Below are 27629 nucleotides of genomic sequence, written 5' to 3'. Positions count from 1 at the left end.
ATTTGCTAGCTAACAAGGCAAAACAGTTGAACTGTTATGAGCACACCCTCCTGTCTGACTCTAGCTGTTTGAAATTTGAACAGCATGCTAGCCTGTCCACTTGGCTTAGATGGTGAAATCAATAAATGCATATTTTTATATTCATTGCAAATGTATAACACACAAAGTAGAAAGCTAGCAAATAAGTCTATGGCTATAATCCTGCTGGCGATACGTGGCACTGCACTGCACTGCCGCGCTTTTCCAGAATCAATGTTCATGGATACTCCAGTGTTAGTAGGGTCTGCTCTGCGCTAACATTCTCATCTATTACAGTAAAATAATCTCATTGTCCATATGACCTATTCTGTTGGTATTTGCATTTGAGGTTTGGTCCGAGATGAAATGGCTTTCCAGAGAAGAAGAAGTGATCTTTTATCTCTGTTGTGAGTGGCAGGGGAAGTGGCTTGGTGTGTGTGAGAATGGGAAAGTACACACAGCACAGGACGAGCGAATGAGGAGTCAAATAATACATAAATGGTCCATGATTATTATTATTTTTTTCATGTGATACAGGCATTTGGAATTTCGTGCTAAAACAAAAATTTGATTTAATCAAATTAATTCAATACAGTGCCTTCAGAAAGTGTTCATACCCCACACATTTTGTTGTTACAGCCTGAATTTTTAAAATGGATTAAATAGATTTCTTTCTCTCACCCCTATACACAATACCCAATAATGACAAAGTGAAAACTTGTATTTCGTATATTTTTTAAAAAGAAAATGCTTATCTAATTTACATAAGTATGCACACCCCTGAGTCAATACTTTGTAGAAGCATCTTTGGCAGCGATTACAGCTGTGAGTCTATCTGGGTAAGTCTGTAAGAGCTTTTGGTAAGCAACTCCAGTGTTGACTAGCTAGCCCCACATATTTTTCTTTTGGGGTAATCGGCAGTTGGCATCCAACTTTCTGATGACCACTCTTGAGGGCTCGGAAACAATCAAACACATTTTTGGGGGAGTGTGTATTTGCCCTTTTATTCAATTGTTCATTTCAATTTCAATTCTCCTACCAGGAGAATGTTGTTAGGCTAGATGTATTTTTGTATGATGTAGGCTACATGTAATGGCAGAATGCCCTGTGATTTGATACAAATGATCATGATATCATTCTGGGGGATAAAATGGCACCGGAAGAAGTGGCAGCAGTCTTACGGGCGCCCAACCAATTGTGCTATTATGTGTTTTTTTTTCTCGTGTTATTTGTAACTTATTTTGTACATGATGTTTCTGCAACCGTATCTTACGTCAGAAAAGAGCTTCTGGATATCAGGACAGCGATCACTCACCTCGGATTAGACAAAGATTTTTTCTACAATAAAGACGACGCGCAAGACATTCTCCAAACACCCCACAGGACCGACATCCCCGGTATTTGTGTGCCCCCCCCCAAACCCTCTTTTCACGCTGCTGCTACTCTGTTTATCATATATGCATTAGAGGTCGACCGATTAATCAGAATGGCCGATTTAATTAGGGCCGATTTCAAGTTTTCATAACAATCGGAAATCTGTATTTTTGGACACCGATATGGCTTTTTTCCCCCACCTTTATTTAACTAGGCAAGTCAGTTAAGAACACATTCTTATTTTCAATGACGGCCTAGGAACGGTGGGTTAACTGCCTTGTTCAGGGGCAGAACGACAGATTTTTTACCTTGTCAGCTCAGGGATTCAATCTTGCAACCTTTCGGTCAACTAGTCCCAACGCTCTAACCACCTGCCTTTCATTGCACTCCACGAGGAGCCTGCCTGTTACGTGAATGCAGTAAGAAGCCACGGTAAGTTGCTAGCTAGCATTAAACTTATCTTATTAAAAACAATCAATCATAATCACTAGTTAACTACACATGGTTGACGATATTACTAGTTTATCTAGCGTGTCCTGCGTTGCATATAATCGGTGCGCATTCGCGAAAAAGGTACCTAAACATCAATGCCTTTCTTAAAATCAATACACAAGTATATATTTTTAAACCTGCATATCTAAGTAATATTGCCTGCTAACATGAATTTCTTTGTCACTTCTCTTGCAACAGAGTCAGCAGTTTGGGCCGCCTGGTTCGTTGCGAACTGTGTGAAGACTATTTCTTCCTAACAAAGACAGCCAACTTCGCCAAACGGGATGATTTAACAAAAGCGCATTTGCGAAAAAAGCACAATCGTTGCACGACTGTACCTAACCATAAACATCAATGCCTTTCTTAAAATCAATACACAGAAGTATATATTTTTAAACCTGCATATTTAGCTAAAAGAAATCCAGGTTAGCAGGCAATATTAACCGGGTGAAATTGTGTCACTTCTCCTGCGTTCATTGCACGCAGAGGCAGGGTATATGCAACCGTTTGGGCTGCCTGGCTCGTTGCGAACTAATTTGCCAGAATTTTACGTAATTATGACATAACATTGAAGGTTGTGCAATGTAACAGGAATATTTAGACTAATGGATGCCACCCGTTAGATAAAATACGGAACGGTTCCGTATTTCACTGAAAGAATAAATGTTTTGTTTTCGAGATGATAGTTTCCGGATTCGGCCATATTGATGACCTATGGCTCCTATTTCTGTGTGTTATGTTATAATTAAGTCTATGATTTGATAGATGTGTTCCTGGTTCGAGCCCAGGTAGCTGCGAGGAGAGGGATGGAAGCTATACTGTTACACTGGCAATATTAAAGTGCCTATAAGAACATCCAATAGTCAAAGGTATATGAAATACAAATCGTATAGAGAGAAATAGTCCTATAATTCCTATAATAACTACAACCTAAAACTTCTTACCTGGGAATATTGAAGACTCATGTTAAAAGGAACCACCAGCTTTCATATGTTCTCATGTTCTGAGCAAGGAACTTAAACGTTAGCTTTCTTACATGGCACATATTGCACTTTTACTTTCTTCTCCAACACTTTGTTTTTGCATTATTTAAACCAAATTGAACATGTTTCATTATTTATTTGAGGTTAAATTGATTTTTTTGATGGATTAAGTTAAAATATGTGTTCATTCAGTATTGTTGTAACTGTCATTATTACAAATACACTTCATAAATCGGCCGAATAATCGGTATCGGCTTTTTTTTGGTCCTCCAATAATCGGTATCGGCTTTTTTTTGGTCCTCCAATAATCGGTATCGCCGTTGGAAAATCACAATTGGTCGACCTCTAATATGCATAGTCACTTTTAACTATACATTCATGTACATACTACCTCAATTGGGCCGACCAACCAGTGCTCCCGCACATTGGCTAACTGGGCCATCTGCATTGTGTCCCACTGCCCGCCAACCCCCTCTTTTTTATGATACTGCCACTCTCTGTTCATCATATATGCATAGTCACTTTAACCATATCTGCATGTACATACTACCTCAATCAGCCTGACTAACTGGTGTCTGTATGTAGCCTCGCTACTGTATATAGCCTGTCTTTTTACTGTTTTATTTCTATACCTACCTATTGTTCACCTAATACCTTTTTTGCACTATTGGTTAGAGCCTGGAAGTAAGCATTTCACTGTAAGGTACCCCTGTTGTATTCGGCGCACGTGACAAATAAACTTTGATTTGATTTGCCAGGTAGGGCCTACTTTGCAGTCGACATCTTAATTGGGAAGATTTTTGGGAAAGCAATTAGAAATTGTTATTCAAACAGCGCATAACTGAATTGTGTATTGCGAAGATTCAACCAAGACTTCAAACCATCATTTTTGAATACCTTGTCTGCATACCCAAATCATGATGATGATAATAATACAACAGTGAACCAAAAACTAACATGACCAGCTGAAAAACATTTCAGTGGCACCCTAGCCACCAGTAAAACATTTGGGTTCACACTGCCAAGTCAAAGGGTTGCAAATGCGAGTGTTTTGATCACAGTTTTGAGCCTGTAATACTGCAGCTTGTGAATTGCATTGCATTGCCTACAATTGCTACATAATGGACATGGTTAAAAGAGAAGTGTCAGGACCTCCTGAAGGAAACATTGGCCTATTGAAATATGACTGTGTTGATAATGTAGCTTAATGTATGTTTTCTCTCCTCTCTGTACTCCCCCTCTCTCTGTCAGCAGTTTGTAGGTATGGGGGCGTTCCTGGACAAGCCTAAGACAGAGAAGCATACGGCCCATGGTGAGGGCAATGGGCTGCATTACGGCCTGAGCTCCATGCAGGGCTGGCGGGTAGAGATGGAGGATGCCCACACCGCCATGGTGGGCCTGCCCCACGGCCTCACCGACTGGTCCTTCTTCGCCGTCTACGACGGGCATGCCGGCTCTCGCGTTGCCAACTACTGCTCCGCCCACCTACTGGAGCACATCCTATCAGGGGGGGCGGAGTTCACCCCGGGTACTGGCTCAGTGGAAGGTGTAAAGGATGGGATCCGCACGGGCTTCCTGAAGATCGACGAATACATGCGCAGCTTCACGGACCTGCGACAAGGGCTGGACCGCAGCGGCTCCACGGCGGTGGGTGTGCTGCTAAGCCCCTTCCACCTCTACTTCATAAACTGTGGCGACTCCCGGGCCGTGCTGAGCCGAGATGGACGAGTTGGATTCTCTACACAGGTACAATATAATACACTAGATTAGGGATGCAAATTAGGGATGCAAGCTATGATCCCTTATTGATGTCAGTCAGTCTAGATGAAGGGGAGGAGACTGGTTAAAGAAGGATTTTTTTAGCCTTGAGACAATTGAGACATGGATTGTGTATGCGTGCTATTGATGGTGAATGGGCGAGACAAAATATTTAAGTGCCTTTGAACGGGGTATGGTAGTAGGTGCCAGGCGCACCGGTTTGTGTGTGTCAAGAACTGCAATGCTGTTGGTTTTTCATGCTCAATAGTTTCCCGTGTGTATGAATAATGGTCCACCACCCAAAGGACATCCAGCCAACTTGACACAACTCTGGGAAGCATTGAGGTCAACATGGGCCGGCATCCCTGTGGAACGCCTTTGACATCTTTTATAGTCCATTCCCTGATCAATTGAGGCTGTTCTGAGGGCCAAAGGGGATATAACTCAATATTAGGAAGGTGTTCCTACGGTTTTGTGCACTCGGTGTATACATTTCCACACTGAGGTTGGAATAATACTGTGAAATTGTTAAAATTAGGATAATGCCTTTAGTGTGAGAGCTGTTTGTAATACTGCCTGAAATTTCAGCCTGTTTTGGTGAGATGGAATGTGGAGTTTTGGCCTGCCTGGTGCCATCACCAGCCGGTAAATTAGTTAATAGACCAATAAGAGCTCCTAACATCTGCCAATGAAAGGTCATTTTCAGTTTTCCCCTACCCACTCAGACCACTCCCACACAGTCCTAGCTAAGTTCTTGCTTGATTAATTGCTCATGGCTAATAAGATTTTGACAATTTTAAGTGGAAACAGTCAGTGGCGGTTCTAGTCCATTTCAACTGGAACTGGGGGGTCCAAGCTGGGGCCAGTTACATTAGACGTTGTTTTTGTCATATCGGTTTCTTCACATTGCAGGCATTAGCAGGCAAAAGACCATGTTCATAATCATCATCGTTGCCACTGTCTAATAACGGATGTAAAAAAAGAACGATAGCAAAAATTATTTATGTAAACATTATTTCATACTCCACATTTAGGGGGGGCTACAAGGGGGTCCAAAATTGTTGTCACAGTGGCCCCGAGAACCGCCACTGGAAACAGTCACAGTAATGTACTTAATCTGGGATTTTGGGACTACATAAGGTTCTATTTGTATGTTTGTCAAAATGTAGTTATTGACAATGACAGCCTTGTTCTGTTCAATCAGGGCATAACATGAACTTTTCTGGTCCACCAGCCACTGTCTCAGATTTTTTTTAAAGTCTACCAGCCATTCTGATTTTTACCACCCAAAATAGTATTTTTAGACTAAAATGACACTAACAAAAGAGAAAAAAATGAATGAGCATGCTTTGTAATGTTTCTAAAATAATACATGTTTAAAAAAATAAATAATAATAAATAAATAAAAATAAAAAAAATCATTTTTTGTGACCTGAGTCTTTTAATGAAAATATCACCGATTAGACAAACGTTTTCACCTGCCCCTTTAAGTGTGGGAGGTTGCGGAGGTTGCGCAACTCGTCATGTTTGTGCCTGTGGAATTGAGAATCTGACTAGCATCTGCGTTGCTTCTCTTCCTTAGCAGGATGGAATGGTGAAATAGACATCTTACCCGCCAATGCATGTGGCGGCGGGTGTTAGGCCCTAAAATTATGTTCAATGTTCTCTACCTATATAGTACTCTAAATATCCCAATTCATGTTATAAGTTCAAAAGAATACAAGATAAAAAAAATTGCTGACTTCATTCAAACAAATTGGGGTTCTCAACTTTAAAGCCAATTATCTCTGGATCATCTTTTTGCAGATAGAACCTTAAGGTCCCAAATTCTCATTGTTATCCGGAAATGATTTTGATATTGAGGTAAAAACGTCTGCATTGGACCTTTTTTTAAGAGTTTAATTGTAACGTGACAAGCCTATCGTCTCACAGCCAAGAGGCTATACTGTGCCTTCAGAAAGTATTCATACTCCTTACTTATTCCAAATGTTACAGCTTGACTAAAACAACACAATACCCCATAATGAAAAAGTGAGAACATGTTTGAATTTTTAGCACATTTATTGATAATGAAATACAGAAATGATCTAATTTACTTAAATATTCACACCCCCGAGTCAATACTTTGTAGATGCACCTTTTGGTGGTGATTACAGCTGTGAGTTTTTCTGGGTAAGTCTCTAAGAGCTTTGCACACCTGGGATTGTGCAACATTTGCACCATTTATGTATTTGTATTTCTAAAAGCTCTGTCAAGTCGGTTGTTGATCATTGCTAGACAACCATTTAAGTCTTTCCATAGATTTTCATGCTGATTCAAATCAAAACTGTCACTCAGGAACATTCACGGTCTTCTTGGTAAGCAACTCCAGTGTATATTTGGTCTTGTGTTTTTAGGTTATTGTCGTGCAAAAAGGGGAATTCATCACCCAGTGTCCGGTGGAAAGCAGGCTGAACCAGGTTTTCCTCTAGGTTTTTGCCAGTGCTTAGCTCCATTACATTTCTTGTTTATCCTGAAAAACTGCCCAGTCCTTACAAGCAAACATTGGGTTGTTATTTTAACTTGAAATGCACAACTCCGAGTTTGTTTCTAGTAATATCTCCTCCTTCAGGATTCTTCTTTGGATTTTATATGGCGGTTGGCAACCAACTTTAATGTGCATTACCACCACCAACTGGACTAGAGTGTGGCCCTCAGTTCATGTTTCAATCACCCCCGTGGGAACATTCTCCTCAAAACCAATGAGATGGGATAGATGGGAATTGCAGTGCGTCAAGCGTCACAAATAGAACCATCTGCGGTGAAAGGTGGCAGAGCTAGAGCGTTGTTTGTCACACCATGAGACATCTGAAAATCGGTCTTCTAACGTAATTGTTTGTAGCGTCCTAAGGGGGAGCTTCTCACAAACACGATGGTGTTCTCCGTTTTGCTCCACGACCCCCACAAGTGTCACGTGACTCGTCTGAAGGTAACCGATACCGGTAAAGAAAAAGGGTTAAATATGTGTAAACAAAATATATATTTCTAATTCCCAAGTTTTTTTTTTATATCCTAGCCTAAATACAGCTACTGTAATGAAGCAGTCAATGCACAAAATATTTTCAAACATTTGGCCAAAAGCATTCGGCTGGAAAACACTGTTCTCAAAAGCTCACCTGATGTGAGCAATTCATGTAACTGAGATTAAAATCTCTGTTAGAAAAGTAGAAAGAGGTGAGATCTGAAGATGCAAGAATTAAGATGGGTTGCTAATATGACTATGATTGTGCCTTTAGTTTCTGGAAGAGAATTGAAAACCAGTAGAACAAGAGATAAGTGCTGGTTTCAATGGCATATGAGGAAGTCTTTATAAAATAATTCCCTCAAAGTTTATATGGTTGGATTTTGGCTCGATTACTTTGAAGCAAGGTTCATAAGGTCAAATTTCCAGTTCTCCAAAAAATTAGTACAGTGCATTTGGAAAGTATTCAGACCCTTTAACTTTTTCCACATTTTGTTACGTTACAGCCTTATTCTAAAATTTATTAAATCGTTTTTTCACCCTCATCAATCTACACACATGTATTACGAATAAAAAATGTTCCCATTTACATAAGTATTCAGATACTTTACTCAGTACTTTGTTTACGCTACAAGCTTGGCACACCTGTAATTGTGGAGTTTATCATTCTCTTCAGATCCTCTCAAGCTGTGTCAGTTTGAATGGGGAGCGTCGCCGCACAGCTATTTTCACATCTCTCCAGAGATGTTAGATTGGGCTCAAGTCCGGGCTCTGGCTGGACCACTCAAGGATATTCAGAGACTTGTCCCAAAGTCACTACTGCGTTGCTTTGGCTATGTGCTTAGGGTCATTGTCCTGTTGGAAGGGGAACCTTCGCCGCAGTCTCAGGTCCTGCACGCTCCGGAGCATGTTTTTATCAAGGATCGCTCTGTACTCCGTTCATCTTTCCCTCCATCCTGTCTCTCAGTCCCTGCCGCTGAAAAACATCCCCACAGCATGATTCTGCCACCACCATGGTTCACCATAGGGATGGTACCAGGTTTCATCCAGGTGTGACACTTGGCATTCAGGCCAAATAGTTCAGTCTTGGTTTCATCAGACCAGAAAATCTTGTTTCTCATGGTCTGTGAGTCCTTCAGGTGCATTTTGGTGGAGTGCTGCAGAGATGGATGCACCTGAGCTCAATTTTTAGTCTCATAGCAAAGGGTCTGAATACTGATGTAAATATTTGTGTTTTTTATTTTTAAAATATGTTTAAAAAAACGTATCACGCAGTGCGTACTCAAATGGCGATTTTAGGATGTTTCCAACGGTCCCTTTTTAGCCATGGGCTACTCCGCTTGTAAAACAGTGCAGTTGCTTTAATATAAGGAGGGAAGAAAAATGTGTAGCAATAGAAAGCGGTTTTAATAGGCTGGTGGCCAACATCGTTTTCACTCAAATTGCATTTAGAATTGTTGTGCGACGACTGGGTTTATGAGATTACATGTTTCACTTCAAGCAGCAACCAGCTGCTTGAGGCGCTCGCCCGACAGGTGATATTCCGCTCAAACTAAGCTCTGTATACGTTGCTTGTGTGATAAATAAGATACATTATTTCGTAAATACACACCGGCCAATTTCATAGACCAATAAGCACAATCGGTCAACTGTGTTTTCGGCGGCTAACCGATTTTAATGGTTAACATCTCTGCACTGGATATACACTGGTACAATATGCAGTACAATAAGTATTCATCAAGGCACTTTCTTCACATTTTGTGTTAAAAAGTGGGATTACAATGGGTTTGTTTTTGTCAACAATATACACAAAATACTCTTGTCCAAGTGGAAGACTTTTTTTTTTTAGTTGAATAAAAAATGTCAACTAAAATAGTAATTTCATAAGTGTTCAGCCCCTTTGTTTAGGCAAACCTAAATTAGTTCAGGGGTCAAATGACCAAATCACAAAAGTTACGTGTACTCTGGCAAATAATAGGGGTTGACATGATTGAATGACTAACCCTTCCTCTGTCCCCCACACATACAACACCTGTAAGGTCTCTCAGTCAAGTATTGCATTTCACACACACATTCATCTACAAAGACAAGGGAGCTTTTCAAAAGCCTCAAAGGGTAGTGATTGGTCACAATAACAAATCTGACATTGAATATCTCCTTAAGCATGGTCTAGTTTATAATGACGCTGAGGATTATGTGTTAAACCACCCAGACACCTCGGATACAGTCATCCTTCTGAACTGCGCATTAGGACAGGAATGAAACTGCTCAGGGATGTTACCATGGGGCAATTTGGTGATTTTTAAAACTGCTACTAAGTTCAATGGCTGAGATGGGAGAGGATGAATTAACATTGTAGTGACTCCACATTAATGGCCAAGTGAAAATATTCCAAAACATGCATCTTGTATTTAATTTTTTATTTATTTAACTAGGCAAGTCAGTTAATAACAAATTCTTATTTACAATGACTGCTTACCGGGGAACAATGGGTTAACTTCCTTGTTCAGGGGCAGAATGACAGATTTTTACCTTGTCAGCTCTGGGATTCGTTCCAGCAACCTTTCGGTTACTGGCCCAACGCTCTAACCACTAGGCTACCTGCCGCCCCGTATGGAACAAGTGACTAATAATAATAATGCAATAGTAATAGTGCAATAATGCAACAAAACATGGCAAAGGAATATACTTTTTGGCCTAATTGCAAAGCCCTATGTTTGGGTCAAATCCAACACAACACATTACTAAGCAACTGCCTCCTTATTTTCAAGCATGATGGTGGCTGCATCATGGTATCGGTATGCTTGACATCGGTAAATACTGGGGAGTTTTTCAGGAAAGAAAGAAAGAAATGGGTTAGGGCTAAGCACAGGCAAAATCCTAGAGCATAACCTGCCTCAGTCTGCTTTACACCAGACACCGGGAGAGGAATTCACCTTTCAGCATTACAATAACCTTCAACACAAGGCCAAATCTACAATGAAGTTGCTTACCAAGAAGACAGTGAATATTCCTTAGTGGCCAAGTTACAGTTTTGACTTAAATCTGCTTGAAATACTATGACGAGACTCAGAAATTGCTGTCTAGCCATGATCCCCAACATCATTTTATTCCAAGATGGCTTAGCAGTTCAGACGTAATTTCTGTTTCGTATTGTCGTGTCCTGTATATATATATATTTACACCTTTCTTCGCATATCTTTTATATATTTTATTATCCAAGAACTCAACTACAAAAGCTTTCCTGCAAAAGCTTTCCTGCAACCTGCTTCACCAATTACAAAAAAGTATTATTTACCTCAAATCTGAAAATCCACCGTGGAAGCTAGCCAGGGGCTAATTCAGAAGCTAGCCAGAAAGCTAACCAGAAGCTATCCGATAGCTAGCCAGAAGCTAATCTGTAGCTGCCCAGAAATTAGCCGGTCTGCTGGCTAGCGTTGGTGTCTCAGCTGCCCACGTTTTGTGGTCATCAGCTATTCCTTTAGCTCGATAATCTACCGGCACTTTTGTGCAACGCGACTCGGACCGGAGCATTCCGGGACTTTTTTTTCTCTGTTTCCCCGGATTTCAGCCGCAGGCTCTGGACATTTGCAGCTAGCTAGCAGCAAACCGTGTGACTATTGGCTTACGTCGATCCCGGAGCAAACTCAAATCATTCCGGAGCTAGCCAGCTGAGGAGTTCCATCAGCCATTCCTGGGCTACAGTCACCTATCCGGACCCGTTTTTTTTTGTTTTGTTGTTGCTGCAGATACGGAGCCCCGCCGGGCCTTCACGACTGACTGCCGACGTTATCTGCCCGAGGGAGTTATCCAACTGGCACCTCCGTCCCGACGTTACCTGAACGCTCATCTGGGGCCCGCTAACCGTTAGCTGTCTTACCGGCTGCTATCTGAATAAGTATATCGGACAATTATTATTATTATTTTTTTTTTCTTTTTTTTCTTGGGTCACTATATCTATTTTGCCAATTTGGACTGATCCCCTCTACCACACGGAACCCCACTAACCTACCGACGGAAACGCACGAGGTATCTACAAATAGACTTCCATACTATGCTATCTCGCTACCGATAGCCATCTACCCGGCCAGCTGTCTGGATCGCCGTGACCCCAACCAACCTCTACTCACTGGACCCTTATTGATCACTCGATTAAGCATGCCTCTCCTTAATGTAAATATGCCTTGTCCATTGCTGTTCTGGTTAGTGTTTATTGGCTTATTTCACTGTAGAGCCTCTAGCCCTGCTCACTATACCATATCCAACCTCACAGTTCCACCACCCACATATGCGATGACATCACCTGGTTTCAATGATGTTTCTAGAGACAATATCTCTCTCATCATCACTCAATACCTAGGTTTACCTCCACTGTATTCACATCCTACCATACCTTTGTCTGTACATTATTCCTTTAAGCTATTTTATCGCCCCCAGAAACTTCCTTTTACTCTCTGCTCTAGAAGTTCTAGACGACCAATTCTCATAGCTTTTAGCCGTACCCTTATCCTACTCCTCCTCTGTTCCTCTGGTTATGTAGAGGTGAATCCAGGCCCTGCAGTACCTAGCTCCACTCCTATTCCCCAGGCGCTCTCTTTTGATGACTTCTGTAACCGTAATAGCCTTGGCTTCATGCATGTTAACATTAGAAGCCTCCTCCCTAAGTTTCTTTTGTTCACTGCTTTAGCACACTCTGCCAACCCGGATGTTTTAGCCGTGTCTGAATCCTGGCTTAGAAAGACCACCAAAAATTCTGACATTTTCATCCCCAACTACAAGATTTTCAGACAAGATAGAACGGCCAAAGGGGGCGGTGTTGCAATCTATTGCAAAGATTGCCTGCAGAGTTCTGTTTTACTATCCAGGTCTGTTACCAAACAATTTGAACTTCTACTTTTAAAAATCCACCTCTCTAAAAACAAGTCTCTCACCGTTGCCGCCTGCTATAGACCACCCTCTGCCCCCAGCTGTGCTCTGGACACTATATGTGAACTGATTGCCCCCCATCTATCTTCAGAGCTCGTGCTGCTAGGCGACCTAAATTTTAACATGCTTAACACCCCAGCCACCCTACAATCTAAGCTTGATGCCCTCAATCTCACACAAATTATCAATGAACCTACCAGGTTCCACCCCAATTCCGTAAACACGGGTACCCTCATAGATATCATCCTAACAAACTTGCCCTCCAAATACACCTCTGCTGTTTTCAACCAAGATCTCAGCGATCACTGCCTCATTGCCTGCATCCGTAATGGGTCAGCGGTCAAACGACCTCCACTCATCACTGTCAAACGCTCCCTGAAACACTTCAGCGAGCAGGCCTTTCTAATCGACCTGGCCGAGGTATCCTGGAAGGATATTGATCTCATCCCGTCAGTAGAGGATGCCTGGACATTTTTTTTAAATGCCTTCCTCACCATCTTGAATAAGCATGCCCCATTCAAGAAATTTAGAACCAGGAACAGATATAGCCCTTGGTTCTCTCCTGACCTGACTGCCCTTAACCAACAGAAAAACATCCTATGGCGTTCTGCATTAGCATCGAACAGCCCCCGTGATATGCAACTTTTCAGGGAAGCTAGAAACCAGTACAGTAATCCCTCGTTTATCGCGGGGGTTACGTTCCGAAAATGACCCGCGATAAGTGAAATCCGCGAAATAGAAAACTTCTTTTTTTTTTACAATTAGCAACTATTACATGTATACAAATACAGTGACTCACGTGTAGGCCGTTTCACTGCTCTTCAGACTGGGCCGCTGCATCCTGACTGCGCTCTGCAGTGTTCTCTTCTTCTGAAGCCCGCGGTGCAGGTGTGTTTGTTCGGGAGAAGAGCATAGTGATAGGCAGCTGTTGTCGCTCTTTTTTCTTCTTTGCAAAAAGATCCTTGTACACCGACATGCCACCATCGATTACGTTGGAGAACTGTAATGAACGGCTCATCAAAGGGTCCCATTCCTCAGCTACTCGCTTAAGTTCAGTGGCCATTCGCACCATGGTTGCTAAGCGACCAAGCGTTAGTCCTTCCTTCCTTCCTGGCCAACTTAATGTAAATTTGCCAAGCTGTTTTATGTACGTACACATAACTGCACGAGACGACAAAATGATAGCACAATTCGTAGCATGTTTTGATACAAGAAGCGGGAGTGAGTTTTTAGCGAATCAGAATGCAGAGCACAATGCACCAAAAAAAAATAAAAAATGCATTATGAAAATCCGCGAAATAGCGAATCCGCGATAAGTGAACCGCGAAGTGGCGAGGGATCACTGTATACACAGGCAGTTAGAAAAGCCAAGGCTAGCTTTTTCAAGCAGAAATTTGCTTCCTGCAACACAAATTCAAAAAAGTTCTGGGACACTGTAAAGTCCATGGAGAATAAGAACACCTCCTCCCAGCTTCCAACTGCTCTGAAGATAGGAAACACTGTCACCACCGACAAATCCACTATAATTGAGAATTTCAATAAGCATTTTTCTACGGCTGGCCATGCTTTCCACCTGGCTACCCCTACCCCGGACAACAGCACTGCCCTCCCCTCTGCTACTCGCCCAAGCCTTCCCCATTTCTCTTTCTCCCAAATACAGTCAGCTGATGTTCTAAAAGAGCTGCAAAATCTGGACCCTTACAAATCAGCCGGGCTAGATAATCTGGACCCTTTCTTTCTAAAACTATCTGCTGAAATTGTTGCCACCCCTATTACTAGCCTTTTCAACCTCTCTTTCGTGTCGTCTGAGATTCCCAAAGATTGGAAAGCAGCTGCGGTTATCCCCCTCTTCAAAGGGGGGGACACTCTTGACCCTAACAGCTACAGACCTATATCTATCCTACCCTGCCTTTCTAAGGTCTTCGAAAGCCAAGTCAACAAACAGATTACCGACCATTTCGAATCCCACCATACCTTCTCCGCTATGCAATCTGGTTTCAGAGCTGGTCATGGGTGCACCTCAGCCACGCTCAAGGTCATAAACGATATCTTAACCGCCATCGATAGGAAACAATACTGTGCAGCCGTATTCATTGACCTGGCCAAGGCTTTTGACTCTGTCAATCACCACATCCTCATCGGCAGACTCGACAGCCTTGGTTTCTCTAATGATTGCCTCGCCTGGTTCACCAACTACTTCTCTGATCGAGTTCAGTGTGTCAAATCGGAGGGTCTGTTGTCCGGGCCTCTGGCAGTCTCCATGGGGGTGCCACAGGGTTCAATTCTTGGACCGACTCTCTTCTCTGTATACATCAATGATGTCGCTCTTGCTGCTGGTGATTCTCTGATCCACCTCTACGCAGACGACACTATTCTGTATACTTCTGGCCCTTCTTTTGACACCGTGTTAACAACCCTCCAGGCGAGCTTCAATGCCATACAACTCTCCTTCCGTGGCCTCCAATTGCTCTTAAATACAAGTAAAACTAAATGCATGCTCTTCAACCGATCGCTGCCTGCACCTGCCCGCCTGTCCAACATCACTACTCTGGACGGCTCTGACTTAGAATATGTGGACAACTACAAATACCTAGGTGTCTGGTTAGACTGTAAACTCTCCTTCCAGACTCACATCAAACATCTCCAATCCAAAGTTAAATCTAGAATTGGCTTCCTATTCCGCAACAAAGCATCCTTCACTCATGCTGCCAAACATACCCTTGTAAAACTGACCATCCTACCAATCCTCGACTTCGGTGATGTCATTTACAAAATAGCCTCCAAAACCCTACTCAATAAATTGGATGCAGTCTATCACAGTGCCATCCGTTTTGTCACCAAAGCCCCATATACTACCCACCACTGCGACCTGTACACTCTCGTTGGCTGGCCCTCGCTTCATACTCGTCGCCAAACCCACTGGTTCCAGGTCATCTACAAGACCCTGCTAGGTAAAGTCCCCCCTTATCTCAGCTCGCTGGTCACCATAGCAACACCTACCTGTAGCACGCGCTCCAGCAGGTTTATCTCTCTGGTCACCCCCAAAACCAATTCTTCCTTTGGCCGCCTCTCCTTCCAGTTCTCTGCTGCCAATGACTGGAACGAACTACAAAAATCTCTGAAACTGGAAACACTTATCTCCCTCACTAGCTTTAAGCACCAGCTGTCAGAGCAGCTCATAGATTACTGCACCTGTACATAGCCCATCTATAATTTAGCCCAAACAACTACCTCTTTACCTACTGTATTTATTTATTTATTTTGCTCCTTTGCACCCCATTATTTCTGTCTCTACTTTGCGCTTTCTTCCACTGCAAACCAACCATTCCAGTGTTTTTAGTTTTTATTTTACTTGCTGTGTTGTATTTACTTCGCCACCATGGCCTTTTTATATTTTTATTTATTTATACATACAGTGGGGAGAACAAGTATTTGATACACTGCCGATTTTGCAGGTTTTCCTACTTACAAAGCATGTAGAGGTCTGTCATTTTTATCATAGGTACACTTCAACTGTGAGAGACGGAATCTAAAACAAAAATCCAGAAAATCACATTGTATGATTTTTAAGTAATTAATTTGCATTTTATTGCATGACATAAGTATTTGATACATCAGAAAAGCAGAACTGAATATTTGGTACAGAAACCTTAGTTTGCAATTACAGAGATCATACGTTTCCTGTAGTTCTTGACCAGGTTTGCACACACTGCAGCAGGGATTTTGGCCCACTCCTCCATACAGACCTTCTCCAGATCCTTCAGGTTTCGGGGCTGTCGCTGGGCAATACGGACTTTCGGCTCCCTCCAAAGATTTTCTATTGGGTTCAGGTCTGGAGACTGGCTAGGCCACTCCAGGACCTTGAGATGCTTCTTACGGAGCCACTCCTTAGTTGCCCTGGCTGTGTGTTTCGGGTCGTTGTCATGCTGGAAGACCCAGCCACGACCCATCTTCAATGCTCTTACTGAGGGAAGGAGGTTGTTGGTCAAGATCTCGCGATACATGGCCCCATCCATCCTCCCTTCAATACGGTGCAGTCGTCCTGTCCCCTTTGCAGAAAAGCATCCCCAAAGAATGATGTTTCCACCTCCATGCTTCACGGTTGGGATGGTGTTCTTGGGGTTGTACTCATCCTTCTATTCCTCCAAACACGGCGAGTGGAGTTTAGAGCAAAAAGCTCTATTTTTGTCTCATCAGACCACATGACCTTCTCCCATTCCTCCTCTGGATCATCCAGATGGTCATTGGCAAACTTCAGACGGGCCTGGACATGCGCTGGCTTGAGCAGGGGGACCTTGCGTGCGCTGCAGGATTTTAATCCATGACGGCGTAGTGTGTTACTAATGGTTTTCTTTGAGACTGTGGTCCCAGCTCTCTTCAGGTCATTGACCAGGATCTGCCGTGTAGTTCTGGGCTGATCCCTCACATTCCTCATGATCATTGATGCCCCACGAGGTGAGATCTTGCATGGAGCCCCAGACCGAGGGTGATTGACCGTCATCTTGAACTTCTTCCATTTTCTAATAATTGCGCCAACAGTTGTTGCCTTCTCACCAAGCTGCTTGGCTATTGTCCTGTAGCCCATCCCAGCCTTGTACAGGTCTACAATTTATCCCTGATGTCCTTACACAGCTCTCTGGTCTTGGCCATTGTGGAGAGGTTGGAGTCTGTTTGATTGAGTGTGTGGACAGGTGTCTTTTATACAGGTAACGAGTTCAAACAGGTGCAGTTAATACAGGTAATGAGTGGAGAACAGGAGGGCTTCTTAAAGAAAAACTAACAGGTCTGTGAGAGCCGGAATTCTTACTGGTTGGTAGGTGATCAAATACTTATGTCATGCAATAAAATGCAAATTAATTACTTAAAAATCATACAATGTGATTTTCTGGATTTTTGTTTTAGATTCCGTCTCTCACAGTTGAAGTGTACCTATGATAAAAATGACAGACCTCTACATGCTTTGTAAGTAGGAAAACCTGCAAAATCGGCAGTGTATCAAATACTTGTTCTCCCCACTGTATATTTGTTTGCCTTCACCTCCCTTATCTCACCTCACTTGCTCACATTGTATATAGACTTATTTTTTTTCACTGTATCATTGACTATATGTTTGTTTTACTCCATGTGTAACTATGTGTTGTTGTATGTGTCGAACTGCTTTGCTTTATCTTGGCCAGGTCGCAATTGTAAATGAGAACGTGTTCTCAATTTGCCTACCTGGTTAAATAAAGGTTAAATAAAATAAAAATAAAAAAAATCTTGAAAGAGTTTGAAGACTCACAGCTGTAATTGCTGCCCACAGTGTTTCTAACATGTATGAACTCAGGGAGCTGAATACTTATGCAACAACTATTTTATTTATTACATTTTTATTATTAAAAAATATTAACACACACAGTCGGAAGTTTACATACACTTAGGTTGGAGTCATTAAAAGTAGTTTTTCAACCACTCCAAAAATGTCTCGTTAACAAACTATAGTTTTGGCAAGTCGGTTAGGACATCTAGTTTGTGCATGACACACGTAATTTTTTCATCAATTGTTTACTGACAGATTATTTCACTGTATCACAATTCCAGTTGGTCAGAAGTTTACATACACTAATTTGACTGTGCATTTAAACAGCTTGGAAAATTCCAGAAAATGATGTCATGGCTTTAGAATCTTCTGATAGGCTAATTGACATAATTTGAGTCAATTGGAGGTGTACCTGTGGATGTATTTTAAGGCCTACCTTCAAAGTCAGTGCCTCTTTGCTTGACATCATGGGAAAATTAAGAAATCAGCCAAGACCCCAGAGAAAAAAATTGTAGACCTCCAAGTCTGGTTCATCCTTGGGAGTATTTTCCAAACGCCTGAAGGTACTGCCCACATGCTGGAAGACCCAGCCACGACCCGTCTTCAATGCTCTTACTGAGGGAAGGAGGTTGTTGGCCAAGATCTCGCGATACATGGCCCCATCCATCCTCCCCTCAATACGGTGCAGTCGTCCTGTCCCCTTTGCAGAAAAGCATCCCCAAAGAATGATGTTTCCACCTCCATGCTTCACAGTTGGGATGGTGTTCTTGGGGTTGTACTCATCCTTCTTCCTCCAAACACGGCGAGTGGAGTTTAGACCAAAAAGCTCTATTTTTGTCTCATCAGACCACATGACCTTCTCCCATTCCTCCTCTGGATCATCCAGATGGTCATTGGCAAACTTCAGACGGGCCTGGACATGCGCTGGCTTGAGCAGGGGAACTTGCGTGCGCTGCAGGATTTTAATCCATGACGGCATAGTGTGTTACTAATGGTTTTCTTTGAGACTGTGGTCCCAGCTCTCTTCAGGTCATTGACCAGGTCCTGCCGTGTAGTTCTGGGCTGATCCCTCACCTTCTTCATGATCATTGATGCCCCACGAGGTGAGATCTTGCATGGAGCCCCAGATCGAGGATGATTGACCGTCATCTTGAACTTCTTCCATTTTCTAATAATTGCGCCAACAGTTGTTGCCTTCTCACCAAGCTGCTTGCCTATTGTCCTGTAGCCCCTCCCAGCCTTGTGCAGGTCTACAATTTTATCCCTGATGTCCTTACACAGCTCTCTGGTCTTGGCCATTGTGGAGAGGTTGGAGTCTGTTTGATTGTGTGGACAGGTGTCTTTTATACAGGTAACGAGTTCAAACAGGTGCAGTTAATACAGGTAATGAGTGGAGAACAGGAGGGCTTCTTAAAGAAAAACTAACAGGTCTGTGAGAGCCGGAATTCTTACTGGTTGGTAGGTGATCAAATACTTATGTCATGCAATAAAATGCAAATGAATTACTTAAAAATCATACAATGTGATTTTCTGGATTTGTGTTTTAGATTCCGTCTCTCACAGTTGAAGTGTACCTATGATAAAAATGACAGACCTCTACATGCTTTGTAAGTAGGAAAACCTGCAAAATCGGCAGGTTATCAAATACTTGTTCTCCCCACTGTATATATAAATAAAATATCTTATTTTATGTAGATTGACAAATCCACCTTCATCCCACTTTGTAACTCAAAATGTTAAGTCCAAGGGGTCTGAAATACATTTGCAAGGTGTTATTTTTGAAAGGGGGGATGGGGAGAGAGGGAGGAAGGTTGGGAGACTGGTGCATTCTACTCAGGTACAATATACTGAGTGAGAGGGAGGGAGTGATGGAGAGAGACAGCAGGGGATCAGTTTGAGCTTGGCAAGACGCATGATCTCTGACCCTGATCATGTAATGAGTAGTTATTTAGAATGCAAGGTCATTTTGTAGATCAGCAGCCTCTATCTCAAACGCTTTCTATTTCTCACTGCAGGACCATAAGCCGTGCAACCCCAGAGAGAAGGAGCGTATCCAGAACGCAGGGGGGTCAGTGATGATCCAGCGGGTCAACGGTTCCCTGGCCGTGTCCAGAGCCCTGGGGGACTATGACTACAAGTGTGTGGATGGGAAGGGTCCCACAGAACAACTGGTCAGCCCAGAGCCAGAGGTGTGTGTGTGTGTGTGTGTATTTAAAATGCCTTTATTACTGTGCACAGCTTATAGTAAACTCTTTCTCCTACTTGAGGTGTGTGTGATCTCTCCAGCTGAGGTGTGTGTTCCTCCCCCAGGTGTGTGTGTTGGAGCGTGCTGCGGAGGGGGATGAGTTTGTGGTGCTGGCGTGCGACGGGATCTGGGACGTGATGTCCAACGAGGAGCTGTGCGAGTTCGTCAGGTCCCGGCTACAAGTGTTTGACGACCTGGAAAGAGTCTGTACTGCCGTGGTGGACACCTGTCTGCACAAGGTACATACACACTCTAACCCACACTCTAACTAACCCACACTCTAACTAACCCACACTCTAAGCCCCGGTCTCTTTATGTGTCTCTCTCCAGGGCAGCAGAGATAACATGAGTGTGGTGTTGGTGACTTTACCGGGAGCTCCCAAGGTGTCTGAGGAAGCCCTGAAGAGAGAGGAGGACCTGGACAAATACCTGGAGACACGTGTAGAGGGTGAGAACACACACACCCCTATCCTTTCTAAGAGCTTGGACACACGACGCTGACGAACGGCTAATAGCATAGAGAAGCTGTCGCCGCTGTGTGTTATAGTGACCACCTGCTGGGTGTCGACGAGCAGTGGCTCTTTCAACGTGGATATGACGGCCAATATTCTGGTCAGAGGCAACTGTCCGTCTTTTATTCTGTTGCGTTTCCACTCTAACCCTGTCTCTGTCTCTAGATTTGCTGGGTGGCTGTGGAGAGGAGGGGGTTCCTGACCTGGTGTCTGTTCTGAGGAACATCGCCTCTGAGAACATCCCCAACCTTCCGCCTGGAGGAGGCCTGGCCTGCAAGTAAATACTACACACACTGAAGACCGCTGCTTTATTGCCCATTTTCTTTTCACATCACTAAAATGTCTCCCCCTTCTTTCTTCATGAAAGTATGAGAGACTGTCATGATTTATTTATCCAACTTCTCAATCAAGCTCACAAATAAGAATGTCTAATTGTGTGTGTGTGTGTGGGGTCAGGCGCAGTGTGATCGAGGCGGTGTACAGCAGGCTGAACCCACAAAGAGAAGAGGAAGGGGTGAGTAACTCTTCTTTGACCGCTCACCCCTGACCTCCCACTTCCACAATGACCCCACTCCAGCCCAGTCACAACAGCACCACTCTTCTGGCGTGTGAATGGGCTTCGAGGACCGTCAAAATACCAAACATGATCAAAATTGAATATTTCATCTAGAGTCAAGACTTGGTTTCACATCACATGAATACTGCTCCCTGATGTTCCTTCCTACCGTGTCCCAGCCTTTTATCACACAAAAGTCCGGGATGTCTTTTGAACATGAACTATTTGCCCTAGTCTAGTCTGTGTTTATTGTGTTGTGTTTGGGGTGTTGGGAGTTGTAGTGGGGAACGGGAAGGCACTGTTGTATTCTCCTCTCCCTCACTGGACAAAGACAATGTCACTACGGGTAGCTGGCCTCAGGGGTAGGGGTAGTATGGTGTGAGACAGTGTGTGTGCCTGTGTGTGTGTTTGACGCTGGTGTGTGTCTGACACTAGCTTGTGTGTGTGTGTGTGTGTGTGGCGTGGTGTTGCCCCGGCCAGGCCTGTGCTGGAGGTGGAGGAGAGGAGGAGAGTGAGGAGGGAGGAGGCAGCAGTACGGCGACCAACCTCTTGGAGGCGCTGCGTCAGTTCCGCCTGCACCACCGGGGGCAGTATCGCTCGGTGCTGGAGGAAGCCCTGGCAGTCTACCGTCTGCCTGGGGAGAATACAGCTGACACGGGGGAGGAATCCTCCTCCTTTACCGCTGACGACCTCCCTGATTCCCCCCGGCCCTCACCCCCCTCTCCCCCTCCCTCACCCGTCGTCATCGAGACGCCCTCATCCCCGGAAGCAGAGAAACGCAAAGCCACGCCCTCTCCAGACATCGACCAACAACCACCTCCGGCTGCAGACATCGACCAATCAGAACCTCCAGCGGTAGACACTGACCAACCTGAACCTCCGGCGGCAGACCTCGTCCCACTATATCCTCCAGCTGCTGAGCTTCGCCAACCAGATCCTCCCCCCTCCTAATTCACCTCTGATCTCTGTTGTTGTTGTTGACCCCCCCCCCCCCCCAATCTAGTCTAGTCCATGCGTGCTCTCACAGCGTCTAGTCCATCCGTGCTCTCACAGACGCCATAATGGGTAGATATAAATATGAGTGGTCTAAGTCAATGGGCCGATCATGTCTGGACCTCTACCTGACTGAGAGAGAGAGAAGACCTACTGGACTGTCCATATAAAAACACAAGTTCCCATAAACCACCTATACTTGTTCTCACTGTACCCACACACGCACAACACTCACTCTGTGTGTCTCTTTGTGTCGGTCTCTGTCTGTCTCTGTCTGTGTCTGTCTGCCTGCCTGCCTGTCTGCGTCTGTCTGTCTGCCTGCCTGCGTGTCTTTGTCTGCGTGTCTCTGTCTGCCTGCGTGTCTCTCTGTCCGTCCGAGAGAGACAGGTCTTAGCAGCCAGCTGAGGTGTGTGTTTGGTAGAATTTGTTAAGGTGTGTGTCCACTACAGTACTGTAACTACTTCAAAATTCTGGAACAGTATACAAAGTTCTAAAAAGTTCAAAATACCAAAGTAAAAAAGTGTGTGTGTCATTGTATTTCTAAAGACTGAGTTGTATTTCTCTCTGATGAATGGTGGCACTTACTGTATGCAACAAGACACAATATGATAATGGTGTGTGTGTGTGTGTGTGTGTGTGTGTGTGTGTGTGTGTGTGGGCTGAATCTGTTCCATACAGCAATATGTGAATGAATAAAATAATCAATAAAAGTTATTTGAATTAATAATAATTATAAGATCTGTCCATCTGATTTGGTTTGTCTCTTGACTGTCAGATTTGGTCAGTGTCTGACTGTTATGGTATATGATCACTTTTTCCTGTGAACATTCCATTGTGGGTCTGATTGCTCTTCATGTCCTGAATAGTGCACAGTGAATTCCTACTACATGGCACCATGGCATTTATAGCATCATCTGCAAATGTTTATTTCTTGACAAAAAGCCTATTACATAGGCTGTAGACTAGTATAAGAATTGGGACACAGCCGGTCTTTCAGTAGGCCACCATCAGGTGAGTCCAAGAACGACTCATCCCACAGATTGACCCACATACCAACCCCTCACATTCTCAGCTCCTGATCCACTTGCACACCCGCTTTTCAACATCAGTACATTAATAACATCAGTTTTATATTGTATGTACTATGGCGCCTCATAAACATTTCTCTCTCTCTCGTTCTCTCTCAGTGTGATCTGGAGGACCCCTGGTAGTCGTGGTAACTGCGACCCCGGTCTCCTCCTGTGATTGGTCTAGCCACCCAGAGGGAGAGTTGCCTCCTCCACGTGCCCAGTGGACGACGTGTGTGTGTGTGTGTGTGTGTGTGTGAGGATGAACACACCCACACACACACTCTGCTTTTCCTCGGGAGGAGTGTGTTTTTGGAGGTGTTGCGGTTGTTTTAAGGACTGATGAAGCGCCTGGATGGTAGAAGTTTTTTACCATCCAGGTTTTCTGGTGTTTTATTTTGTTGTTGTTGTTGACATTGATCACCTGACTACACATGGACATGAGGACCTGGGGTGGATTTATATGTGTGTGTGTGTGTGTGTGTGTGTGTGTGTGTGTGTGTGTGTGTGTGTGTGTGTGTGTGTGTGTGTGTGTGTGTGTGAGAGAGAAAGGAAGTTTGGAGGTGTGAGAGAGAAAGGAAGTTTGGAGGTGGGGATTGGGACCCAGACTGGTTCAGTCTGGTACTTGTCTTGGACTCTGTGCTGCCTGAAAACCCCAACCGCCCGAACACACACACACACCCTAAAACCTTACACACCACGCCCTGCAAATGCATGTATCTCTCTCTCTCACACACAGAGGGTGGGGGGTCCACGTGCTACATGTTGCCGGTTATACAACCCCCCCATCCCTCACAACCCTCTCTGCTCCACGCCACAGCTACTGAACAGATATTGGTTAAAACTGATCCCACCTGACCCCCTATGTGCCACGCCACAGCTACAGGATGGGTATTGGTTCAAACTGATCCCACCTGACCGCCTCTGATTGGTTGCTCCTGATGGATGGAGATTTCGGATAATTTTTATTTTCTGTTTGCTGTCGGATAAACGAAGGAGAAGAGCGATAAAAAGGAGAGGGAGAGGAGTGCTGAATCCCAAACCAGGCCCTTCCACTCGCTCCAATGCCCTCGATTTGTGCATTCATGTGAGCCCGCCATATGCACGTGTCCCAAAGCTGAGGGAGTGAAAATATTGAGGGGTTTAGGTCTAATTAGTCTCTCCGATAGACACTTCAACCTGGCTTTGTGTGTTGGAATACTACGAAGTGCAGTTTCATAAATAACATTGAAAAGTTGTGCTTAATGATAAGGCACTTGCATTTATTTTGTGAAGCAGTGAAATACATCCCAAATTAAATGTTCAACTGTTAGTGTGGTTTAAATCTCGTTAATGGGGAATTTCTCAATTTGAATTACATGTCCATTTTTATTTAATTTATGAACTTGAAATGAATCGTTCAAGTCATGACTTTGTCCCGAAGTTGGTCAGGGTTATTGACTTGACACGCCGGAAATCAGTTTTGTCAGGAAGTGTGACAGTGGAGTGATTTCCGAGAGAGTTGGTAGAGGCGAGGGACTGGTTTGGGATTCGGCAGAGGACTACAGCGTTTTCTGTTCTCTCTGGTAGGGGTGGACTCACAATGGTGGACTCTGGGCGTGGTGGCGTTCTGTGTGACGTCGTCGTTCTGTGTCACCAGCTGAACTGAGGGAGGGAGAGATCAGGGGTTAGGGTAGAGTTTCTCAAACTCTGTCCTGGGGACCCCAAGGAGTGCAAGTAATAATAAAAAAAAATGCCCTAACACTACACAGCTGATTCAAGCAATCAAAGCTTGATGATGAGTTCATTATATAAATCAGTGGTGTTGGTGCATGGGCAAAAAACTAAACATGGACCGAGTTTGGAAAACACTGGGTTAGGGTGTCACGGTTGGACCTGCTGCATCAAAAACAGACCCCTCACCTACTCCCCTCCGCTCTCCTAATCAGAGGATCAATAGTTAACCTGATCACTTTGATCAAAAACAGACATCTCCTGGACCCCACCGTCTCAGCTATTCCCCTCTGCTCTGCCCACCTGAGTAAAGCAGGATCAATAGTTAACCTTGGCCCGGTTTCCCAAAAGCATTTTAAGGCTAAGCTCATCGTTAGAAACGTTATAGGAGCGTCGTTAAATCTCTGAGCCGTTTCCCAAAACCATTGTTATTAACGTTGCATTTGAAGATGCTCGTAATCTAACGCCTGCATTAGATCACCTCAGAACAGCTGAGTTGGATGGATTTTTTTTGCCCTCCCACGTCACTTTATACACAGATCTCCGCTAAACATAATCACATGGTTTATCAGGCTCTGTGACCACCGATAACTTCAGAACAAAGTTGACTACAAATACAAAGTTGCCAATGTCTTTGCCATTGAAACAGTGGGAAGCGACATATAAAAAGATGCTTCAAAATGTACTGTACTGTAGGATGCTGTCTGTAATTTGTATCAATATATTTCATGACGTGTAGCCTAACAAATCAGTGATATAGTGCATTTGTTATTGAGTAAGCATTCACAAATAAGCCGTCTCAATATTTGCAGCTGTAGGTGGTAATATCTCTCTAGAAGCTGATCCTTCGTCAGTTTTGTGAAATAATGATAATGTAAAGATGTAAATGGAGTAAGCTGATCCGAGAGCAGCACTCCCTTTCGATCCTATCAGTATCAACACATGCTCCAACGATGCACTTAGTTCTCTACGCGTGTTTTGTTTTTTTTAACGCATGTTATATCTTCAGGCGGTTGTAGGAAATATGCATCGTTAAAGCACTTGTAAGCCTAAGGTCCATCGCTATCGTGAAACCGGGCCCAGATCACATTGAGCAACATTCACGCGTAGCTGTTGATTTTACGGAGTATTACGAAAGCTAAAGTTGAATTCAAATCAGTCTCCGTAAACTAGGAAATATGGAGTTGTTTAAGAATATTTAGGAGCTTTACCTAAGTCTTTGATCCTGCTTTGTGACATCATCCCCTGGTTGGCCGCCAGAAGCCCTACTCCACAATGTGGTGTCATCATAGACTGCAGGGCAACTTCCTGGTTACGGAAATCACCAACACACTGCCAAAACTGACACTTGACTCTTCCCAATGTGATCAGTTTTCTTGGCAGATAAAAATGTTGCGGTTGTCTGTAAAGCAGAGTGCTGCCCCATTTGTGTATGATGTCATATTGTGGAGTGTACCTTTTTAACCCAGGTAGAGTCCCAGTGTTAATCCTGTGTACCTGGTTCAGACTACATCGGTAATGTTTGTATTTGCTGTTGTTTGATTGCACTCACATTTGATTACAGAAAGCGTCTATATATGAAATAAAATACCTGCCAAGGACCAGTGGTCAGTGTCTCTGGGTTGTGTATACATGTTTCTGTGTCTGCCTTAGCATATGAAAGTGGGCACCCTGTTTGCTTATTTCATACACAAATCCATTCCATTTAAATCCACGAGGGACAGTGAATGAGTGTACACTTCAGAGAGAATCGGACTGCTGCCCCTCTCCCTTCTTCCCCTCATACCCTTGTCTAATCCCCCTCTCTAGGTCTCTCATCACTTCATCATAATCTCCAATCACAATCATGTTCTCAATAGACATTATGGGTGTTATGGGTCATAGGTGTGTGTTTAATTTGGTGATGGGTTACTTCTGCTATTGATGACTGCTTTTATACATCCTCCTTTCAATGTATCTGCTTCTCATGAAGACAGGTACAGTGCATTCGGAAAGTATTCCGACCACTTGACTATTTCCATATTTTTTTTATGTTACATCCTTATTCTCAAATAGATTAAAACAATATATCCTCATCAATCTACACTCAATACCCCACAATGACAAAGCAGAAACAGGTTTTTAGAAATGTTAGCAAACTGAAATATCACATTTACATAAGTATTCAGACCCTTTACTCAGTACTTTGTTGAAGCACCTTTGGCAGTGATTACAGCCTCGAGTCTTCGAGTATGATGCTACAAGCATGGCACACCTGTATATAGGGAGTTTCTTGCATTCTTCTCTGCAGATCCTCTCAAGCTCTGTCAGGTTGGATGGGGAGCGCCGCTGCACATACATTTTCAGGTCTCCAGAGATGTTCCTTTGGGTTCAAGTCCGGGCTCTGGCTGGGCCACTCGACATTCAGAGACTTGTCCCGAAGCCACTCCTGTGTTGTCTTGGCTGTGTGCTTTAGGGTCATGCTTCACCGTGGGGTTGATGCCAGGTTTCCTCTAGATGTAACACTTAGCATTTAGGCCAAAGAGTTCCATCTTAGTTTCATCAGACCAGAGAATCTTGTTTCTCATGGTCAGAGTCCTTTAGGTGACTTTTGGCAAACTCCAAGCAGGTTGTGATATGCCTTTTGTTGAGTGGTTTCCGTCTGGCCACTCTACCATAAAGGCCTGATTGGTGGAGTGCAGCAGCGATTGTT

At 43.7% G+C, this 27629-nt stretch overlaps 1 protein-coding gene across 4 annotated transcripts in view; it reads left to right on the top strand.

Annotated features, from left to right (window-relative positions):
- Nucleotides 1–26538, top strand: part of LOC139580880 (protein phosphatase 1B-like) — a 39049-nt gene extending 12511 nt beyond the window's left edge. Inside the window, exons 2-9 of one of the 4 annotated variants that reach the window (XR_011676112.1) lie at nt 4122–4613; nt 19867–20040; nt 20162–20335; nt 20427–20544; nt 20774–20885; nt 21065–21122; nt 23345–23717; nt 23788–26538. Coding sequence is in view for 3 of the 4 variants with exons in the window: in XM_071409998.1 (XP_071266099.1) it covers nt 4131–4613; nt 19867–20040; nt 20162–20335; nt 20427–20544; nt 20774–20885; nt 21065–21122; nt 21645–22115 (1590 nt within the window). In the remaining variant the exon portion in view is untranslated. Of the gene's footprint in view, nt 1–4118; nt 4614–19866; nt 20041–20161; nt 20336–20426; nt 20545–20773; nt 20886–21064; nt 21123–21644; nt 22888–23344 lie in introns of those variants that run through there. The other 3 variants (XM_071410000.1, XM_071409998.1, XM_071409999.1) reach the window with 3 other exon arrangements.
- Nucleotides 26539–27629: the final 1091 nt, after the last annotated feature.

This window comes from Salvelinus alpinus, chromosome 7 (genome assembly GCF_045679555.1).
Source record: "Salvelinus alpinus chromosome 7, SLU_Salpinus.1, whole genome shotgun sequence".
Taxonomy (NCBI): Eukaryota; Metazoa; Chordata; class Actinopteri; order Salmoniformes; family Salmonidae; genus Salvelinus; species Salvelinus alpinus.
This window is presented reverse-complemented; position numbering and strand designations above follow the sequence as displayed.